The sequence below is a fragment of the Sturnira hondurensis genome, unplaced genomic scaffold, assembly GCF_014824575.4.
Source record: "Sturnira hondurensis isolate 20B ecotype Veracruz unplaced genomic scaffold, ASM1482457v3 Scaffold0018525, whole genome shotgun sequence".
Taxonomy (NCBI): domain Eukaryota; kingdom Metazoa; phylum Chordata; class Mammalia; order Chiroptera; family Phyllostomidae; genus Sturnira; species Sturnira hondurensis.
Window position 1 is genome coordinate 10,735,590 of NW_028091156.1, and position 8,601 is coordinate 10,744,190.

General features: G+C 43.6%; 1 protein-coding gene across 1 annotated transcript; it reads left to right on the forward strand.

Moving 5' to 3' along the window:
* Positions 1-3,213: 3,213 nt before the first annotated feature.
* RGS2 (regulator of G protein signaling 2) lies at positions 3,214-6,721 on the forward strand. Its single transcript, XM_037069432.1, has 5 exons — positions 3,214-3,364; positions 4,315-4,416; positions 4,525-4,586; positions 5,160-5,326; positions 5,857-6,721. Exons 1-5 carry the CDS (start codon positions 3,255-3,257, stop codon positions 6,049-6,051), a joined length of 636 nt encoding a protein of 211 aa, XP_036925327.1. The 5' UTR covers positions 3,214-3,254; the 3' UTR covers positions 6,052-6,721.
* The last annotated feature ends 1,880 nt before the right edge of the window (positions 6,722-8,601 follow it).

The following is an 8,601-nucleotide window of genomic DNA, read 5'->3' on the forward strand; positions in this document are numbered from 1 at the left end:
AGGTATCATTCTCTCTCAAATATGGTCAACAATCGTGACATGTAAACTTTCATTTTTTTCTAATTAGTCACCATACCCTTTGCCACGTGGTATTTAATTTCCTAATTTTATTTTAAACTTACTACCAAGTTCAGATTTCATGAGATAAGCAACAGGTTTGCAGCTTTTACAAACTTAAGAAATAAGGTATCTTATGGACCAAAATAAGAAAAACACAAGGGTAATATACAGAATTATGTTTTTGTGGGTTTTTAAAGCATATATCTTGTTTCACAAATCTCTGAAGCACATGTATGAAAGTTATTATGTTACATATTTTTAGTTAACCGCACTAATTTTTTATCAATAAAGGAAATGGAGAAGTATGGCAGGGGAGACTTTTGCCTTTCATATTGCCCCTTTGGCATTACTAGAAACTTGTGTTTTTGTTTGCAGCCTTCTGCAATTTAAATTTTTTTCAAGGCACAAAATTCAAGAACCACCCTGACAACCTCCACCACTCACAAGTTCCGAGAGTCTAACCAGTAGAGGGCGTGATAGATTCAATGTGGAGAAAACTGAGTCAGCTTATCAAGCCACTAGCAAGCAGTGGTTTTGTTGTGTAATATTTACAACCACTTGCATTGTTTCCTTCTCCTCCACAGAACGGAAAATAAGTGCTATTTCAGCACTGACCAATCCCATTCACCTAAAAGCCAGTGGCAACAACAACAACAAACAAAGGGAACTCATCGAACACTGTAGCTTTCACTTTAAATATGTCTACCTGTCTATACAAAACAGTACGATGACAACTTTTTGAGAATACATTGAGATGGTTGATCTTTTCTAGCTTGAAAATCTGAAAGTTTAAAAAGTTTAAGCCCTAGCTGGCGTAGCTCAGTGGACTGAGCGCAGGCCTTTGAACCACACGATCACAGTTCTATTCCCAGTCAGAGCATATGTCTGGGTTGCAGGCCAGTTCCCGGCAGGGGACTCACGAGAGGCAACCATACATTGATATTTCTCTCCTTCTCTCCTTCCCTTCCCCTCTAAAAAGATAAATAAATAAAATCTTAAAAAAAAAAGTTTAAATGGGGCCCTGGCCAGGTAGCGCAGTTGGTTAGAGCATTGTCCTAATGCGCCAAGGTTGCAGGTTGGATCCTCAGTTAGGGCACATATAAGAATCAACCAATGAATGCATAAACAATTGGAACAAAAAAAGTTTAAATGTCAAATAATTTCCTTATCTTCCTTATTTGCTTATTCTCCAGGAGTATGTATCGAGTATCTGTTAAGTAGCTATCTATAAGCTTGATACCCTAAAATTCTCTTGCTACCTTAATAGTTCTTACACATTTATAACCTAATTAACTCTGAGTTAATCCTTTAATGATTTTTCTACTTAAGTAGCTATGCTTCAGGTATTTTCTTTTTCACACCTACAGATTAGTAACAAGTTTTTGCACAGTACTTTAGGAGTTGCATAGGCCTTTCACACGAGAGTCATATACCATGAAACTGGCAAGAAAGACACATTTCTCTTCATACAGATGAGAAACTGGGACTCAAGGCAGTATGGTGGGACCACTCCAGCATTTCTGAGCCCTTGGTGTTTAAGCTGAGACTCTACACAGAGCCCTGACACCAGTCCAGCTTACTCCCTCATGCCTCTTTGTCAGAACTCCTGGCCTTTCCACTCTGAGAAAGTTCTACCATCCAATGTTCTAAACGTAAAATATACTGAGGTTTTTACTGGCAAGAAAACGTCAAGTGCCTGCATATTACACATATTTAATAAATTAGGTACTGAATCACCAGAAAGTGAAAGTGGATGTAGGAAGTACTAAGCAATGTTCTTTTAGAGATGAAGAGCAAGTGCTTGACAAAAAAAATTACATTCTTACATTTCACAACGAAGTTTTAAAATATTTGTTAGTGAAATCGAAATGAATTTCCTTCCCATAATAAATTGCATGGCTCTTCTCTTTAGGAATACTTGCAGATTTTACCCTCCAAGTCAAACTTGGAGCTGCAACTCCTGGCAATGCACCGTAAGAATATGCTAAATTAGCTCCCATTTCCTTTTTACAGTTCTCATGCAAAGTGGGGAGAATATTTGCAGCCTAGCAATACCTTGCTGTTAATCTTACTGTCTGCTTAGATGACTGATGGAAAAACTACCTGAATAGTCCACTGATCGGTTCTAATACCGTTACCTGAAATCAAAGCATTTTGTAGTTGAGGCTATTTGATCTTACCAATCAAACCATTTAAAGGCTGCTACAGCTGAGACGACTTTTGAAGAATTATCAGATCAAACTTAATCGAGGATGGTTAACTTCTCCTCTTCCCCACCCCTCCCCTTTTGCCAGTTATTAAGTGTTCTGGTACATTCCAAGTCAACCAGGAATGACTCACGAGAAATTCTTGCATCCTTGCGCTAATCTTAAACTAGAATGATTCTGGTGCATTGCAGCACGAGGTCTCGGAGTTTTCCTCTCTCTCGGCCGTCATCAGGTCTGTGATTTCTTTGATTTCTGCTTTGGGAAGAGAAGCAGCCAAGGATTGCAGAGGAAGCCTGAGCCCCCAGGGGCAGACCCGGTCACGGTGTTCAAAAATGCACATCCAGTTAGAACATTGTCTGATTAAGTCACTTTTCCCTGTTCATTTCCCAAAGTGAATGCAAATTCTTCAACCTACAGAGATCACACCACCCGCCCTCCTGTTCACTGCGTCCCTCCCCTAATTAAATGGAATCGCGGAGAAACGGCCGAGGATTTCCCTGGGGAGGGGGCAATCTTCATTTGAAAGAAAGCGATTGCACTATGGTTGGCAGCGAGTGGCGTTTCCCTGCGGAGAATCGGCACTTTTTGCGGGGTCCCAGATCCCACGAGCGGAAGGGATAACCCGCGCCCCCGCCCGGTGGCAGCCAACTTCGCAGTCACAGCCCTCCAGGCAGCCCGGCCGCCACACGGAGGCCAAGGCTCGGTCTGCTCCCACAACGGCCCCGGCCAGCCGCTGCGTTCCGCCAGAGTGCGCACGACGCCGAGACCTCAGACGTCAGCAGTGCCCTCGCTTCCAGACCCTGCAGGGCAACCGTGACCGCTGCGGACAGGAGCCGACCCCTCCCCCGGCCCCTCCACAGCCGGCCAATCAGCGCCTGCAAGAGGTGAGACGGGCGTCGTGAGCCCCGCCCCCGCGCCTCCGCCTGTCATAAATAGGGCTGTGCGCTCCCCGCCGCACACAGCGGCAGCCTAGGCAGCAAGACGATCATGCAAGGTGCCATGTTCCTGGCTGTCCAGCACGACTGCGGATCCATGGACACGAGCGCAGGCAACGGCCCCAAGATCGAGGAGAAGCGGGAGAACATGAAGCGGACCCTGTAAGTACGGCCTTTTTCTCTCCCCTGCCACCAGCGAGGAAACCCGCTCTCTGGGTTTGCTGCAAACATGGTGCCTTGAGCTGGGCTTTGACAATGGGAAACTCTTTTTCCTGCGCCTCTGCAGGAAAAAATAATGTGGAAAGGATTAGTTGGCTTAGTAAAGTTAAATCCGTGTGGTCTGTGTTCTGCTGCGTGAGCGAAGGACTGTCAGGAAGAGTTTGGGAACTGAAAAGAAATTCTTGATACCGAGGCGATGGTAGAGTATTGTTGGCTTTCTCTGCGTCTCAGGGCATCCCCTTTATTCGTATGTTGCCTTTTTTAAGTTCTGATGAGTTTACACAGCTGCAGGGATCGAGATATTTTTGCTGGTTCTGGATATATTTGTTTTAATCCATTTGAGGTCTTTTTCTTTTTTAGTTTTGTAATTTAGTTCATCTGCTTAAAATGAGCGTTATTGCCGGGGGTGCGTGGGTCAGGCACACACACCCTCTTTGCATACAGCTCTGGCTGGTCCAGAACCTTCTTCTCTGGGGCTAGAAGGGACATAAGCATCACTGGCTCAAGCCAGTTCCACTGTCAGTTCAAGTGTGGAATGTCTCTGGATAGTAATTAACGTTGCAGAAAAACTGCAGCCTTTTTCAAGTGAGAAATGCCATCTGCCTTTTGAACTATGCAAACTAAATTCCTTGCAATATCTTAGTAATTTCTGTAGTCTTTTCCTTAGATATAAAACAAGTAGGTATGTTCAGATGAATAGAACAAACTGGTTCAACACATAAGTGCAGGGATTAAATGAGTAAGACTGACTTGAAGAGTTCTTGTTTTCTCTTATTTGGTTTGTCCATATTTCCCAGGCGACCTGGGTAAAAATGCCATCTGCTGCAGTAGCAATTTCTCTTAGTGAAATTGCCACTTAGTGAATCTTTTATTTATTTGTTTTTTCTTTTTAGGTTAAAAGATTGGAAGACCCGTTTGAGCTACTTCTTGCAGCATTCCTCCTCTCCTGGAAAGCCCAAAACTGGCAAGAAGAACAAACAGCAGACCTTTATCAGGTAAGCTGAAAATCTTGCTCTTGCAAATATGAGCGGCTAGCTGCCGAGCTGGAAAGGGGAAGTGGACTTCTGAAGTACGTAAGCCAACATGCAGGACTTCTCTTGCAGGCCTTCTCCTGAGGAAGCACAGCTGTGGTCCAAAGCATTCGATGAGCTGCTAGCCAGTAAATGTAAGTTAACCTCTTGAACTGGATCCCTTTCAAGTATCGCAAGGGTCTGGAGAGGTGTCCACACAGCAGAAGGGCAGGCTGCCTGATGCAGTTCAACAATCACTGTAACATTTTACAATCACTGTAACATAAGGCCTATTTTTCTCCTTTATTTCCCAGTAGTTAAACATGGAAATTATATGGCTTAACTCGTTCCAGGTGGGGATGAAAAATTAACCTAAAAAGGGTACAGTGGCAGTTGCTCTGTCTAAGGTTGAAGCAGCCTTTCCACTGCATACAGTGTTCTCGAGGCTTAGTTCCCAGAGAATTTAGGGCCCCCTATAAATAATTTGCATTAGAAGCAGAGTTAAGTATTTATATCTTTGAAGCAGTGTACCAACTTGGGCAGTTTTCATACTGGCAACTTAGTTTTTAAAAAGCTAGATTTTTGAGGGTTACAAATTTGAGTGAAATGTAGGATATTGCTCTAATCTAGAAATAATAAAATACAGGTGCAAAGAATTGAGAGTTCTAGGAAAAAGCAGAGGGGATTATTTGTTCACTGAATTCACAGTCTGAATTATTTCCTTTCAGATGGTCTTGCTGCATTCAGGGCTTTTCTAAAGTCTGAATTCTGTGAAGAAAATATTGAATTCTGGCTGGCCTGTGAAGACTTCAAAAAAACCAAGTCACCCCAAAAGCTGTCCTCAAAAGCAAAGAAAATATATACTGACTTCATAGAAAAAGAAGCTCCAAAAGAGGTAAGGGAGGAAAGATTCCCATTTTAGCATATTTTGAACATTCTTAGCACCAAAGTGAAACTAGGGAATTAAAGTCAAATTAAAAGGAGTGATGGGGAAGGGGCAGGAATATTTTCTCTCTAATACTAGCTTTTTTTTTAGATTTTATTTATTTATCTTTAGAGAGGAAGGGAAGGAGAGAGGGAGAGAAATATCAAATATCAAATATCAATGTGGTTGCCTCTTGTGGGTCCCCTGCTGGGAACTGGCCGGCGACCCAGGCATGTGCCCTGACTGGGAATCAAACTGTGATGCTTTGGTTCACAGGCCCACGCTCAATCCACTGAGCTATACCAGCCAGGGCTTTTTTTTTTTTAAGATTTTATTTTAACACTAGCTTTTAATTAACTTAAGTTTCTTCAATGACTTGGCTGATAAAGCTAATCACACATTACAGTTTTGGGGTTTTGTTTTCAAATATTAAATAAATAGATTTAAATCTCTAACTCTGAATATGGAATAAACCACATTTCTTGTTTGTTTCATTTCAGATAAACATAGACTTTCAAACCAAAACCCTCATTGCCCAGAATATCCAAGACGCTACAAGTGGCTGCTTTGCGACCGCCCAGAAAAGGGTCTACAGCCTGATGGAGAACAACTCATACCCCCGCTTCCTGGAGTCGGCATTCTACCAGGACTTGTGTAAAAGGCCGCAGATCACCACAGAGCCCCATGCTACATGAGCTGACAACAGACACCTGGAGGTGGAGGACCTTTCATTTTGTTCCTAAGGGGAAAGGCTGTGACCTGCCCCTGGAGACTGACCTTGAATTCAGCCTCGGTGTTCGGGAGATGTCACTCAGAGCTGTTGACTCAAAGCCGGGTAGTGACTGGGAAGCTGGCGGACATCTAAGAGCAGCCTGGCCTCGGTGACTATACGGAACGCGGGAGAGAGTGGTCTGGCTGTGGAGTGTCTCCCGCCGGAGAAGCAGCAACTTGGGACTGAGAAAGACAACGGATACCTATTGGTCCAAACGCATTTTTAAAGTCAATAGCTCTGGGATTATGTGGCCTTAGCTAGCTGGCTGTACATCTTTCCTGAAATCAGTCCATGTTACCATGCAGTGGTTCTAGTTTTAGTTTTAGTTTGTTTTAGTACTAAGTAACAGTAAAATGTTTACTATGTGCAAGCACATCAAAGTTCTTATGACTACAGATCGTCAAGCCTATCGTGTTGTAACGCTAAAACTGAAATGGTCTGTGGTTTCATTGTTAAACGGTGTGTTGCAGAATGAGTGCTGTTGTGTAGAGAACACAGTGTCATTATGAGTGCCAAAAACTGTCCTGAAGGCAGCTAAACTTTGAAGTGGTCTTTGCATACTTTTAATAAATTTATTTTGATAAGTAATGTCATTGAATACTGGGTCCAGATGCAGGTGTTTTTCGTTCGGTCACTGGAAATAATGTCAGACTCCAGGGCACACACATCTCCTTTCTGGTAAAGAAAAGGTCATATTCCTCAGAACTGAGAAATGATGGTTTTGGGAAAACGCGGTCCTATTCCTGCAATGCTTTTGCAAGTCAGGAAGTATGATTACATCCTCAGAAGCACCCTGGGATCAAGTTTTGCAAAATAATCTTGCAAAAATTGAACTTGTTATGAATGAAAACAGAAGAACATTGACCAAAAGCTTTTTGGTGTGTTTCTATGAAAGACGCCCCCCAAACGTGAGAACAGAAATAAAGTAATAGAGACAAAGGGCCAAACCTACTCGCATAACTAAGCTTCTCAAATAAAAGCGAGGCTAAGCAGGGTGACTGCAGGCCGGACCCTCCGATTTCCCTTGGTTCCGAGTTCGCCCACAGGGCACTGGCATGACCTCCCAAAACACACTGGAAACTACACACCTTCACAACGCATCAGCACAAAATAAGGTTTTCCTGACTGCCCTGCCTCCTTTGGGCCAAGAGGGAAGCTGATCATGCTCTTTTAAGGATGGAGGCAAAAACAGCACACTTCTTAATCTGGAAATGTCCTTTTTTCTGGTTGGGAGAGGGAAGCCTTGGGTCTGTTTTTTGAACTGGCTAATTAGAAAATTAGCCCCTCTCCCTCTTCCCCAGCACATTGCTTTTTCAGCCTTCTTGATTATGGTTATTTTAAAAAGAAGAGGGAGAGGGGAAAGCAAGGCAAAAAATAAAAGAGAGGGGAAAACATAAAGTAAAAGAGAGGGGGAGGCCTCATCTTGGATTTGGAAACCTGAGCCCAGGTAATGACATGTCAGCCTTGTGACCCTGGAGTCTTCACCCTCCTGTGTCCTCACCCTACCAGTTCCTACCTGTACCACTTGTTCCTGGAGGGATAAGGGGATGTTAAAAAAAAAAAACAACAACAACCGTGACTTGCCAGAAGAAAAATTGACCTGCCATGTTTAAATACTGTTTTCATTGTGCCTTTATTAATTTCCCCCTTAATTAGACTATCTGGCACCAACAGGCATGGGCTCTATGACATCGTTTTGTTCATTCCTGTGTCCCTAGCAGCCAGAACAATATATAGTAGGCCTCCATAAATAGTGGCAGGGTCACTGAAAGACATATTTCTTTGGAGAAAAATATGTCAGGCCTACACAAGCCTTAATTTGGAAAGGTTTTGGCCAATAAAGAAACCCAGGAGTCATGCCATATACCCCAGTTGTCACCAAGCCCTACGTCTTTTATTTCCAACCTCCTGTCGTCGCCCTGATCACAGACACTGCCGTCTGATGCGTGGGTGGCTCCATTGGTTTTGGTTCACCTCCCCTCGCTAATCCCCCCTGCCATATGCCCTCTGCTTTTCAACTCTAGGGATCCTTTCAAGACATAAAGCTGCTCTTGTCTCCTATTGCTTACAAGCCTGGTCAGGTTTCCCAAACAATTAGGATGAAGGCACTATCCCTAACAGGGTCTAACTCCTACATGGCTTGACCCCTCCTTCCATTCCAACCTTGTCCCCAGCTCCCTCTGCTAGCCACGCTGGCCTGCTTCCAACCCCTCTCAAGTACCAAGCCGACTGGTTTCACAACGCCTTTGCACATCATAGTCCCTGGGTACAGAATGCTACTTTAGCTCTTACTCATCATTCATATATCAACGCACTTGTCACTTCCTCAGGGAGGGCCTCCCTGACCTTCTCACCTGGGTCAGATCCCCTAAGAGACACTCTCATATCACCAGGTTCTCTCATTTAGAACTCACAATAGAGTTCTCGTTCATTTGTAGGCTTATTTGATAATGCCAGGTCTTCCCTCATCAAT

Bases quoted from the DNA above. Each gene is read 5' to 3' on its own strand.
- RGS2 (XM_037069432.1), top strand. From the start codon at position 3,255: ATGCAAGGTGCCATGTTCCTGGCTGTCCAGCACGACTGCGGATCCATG. The intron at 4,587-5,159 runs GTAAGTTAACCT...ATTTCCTTTCAG, and splicing joins TGAGCTGCTAGCCAGTAAAT to ATGGTCTTGCTGCATTCAGG. The intron at 5,327-5,856 runs GTAAGGGAGGAA...GTTTCATTTCAG, and splicing joins AAAAAGAAGCTCCAAAAGAG to ATAAACATAGACTTTCAAAC.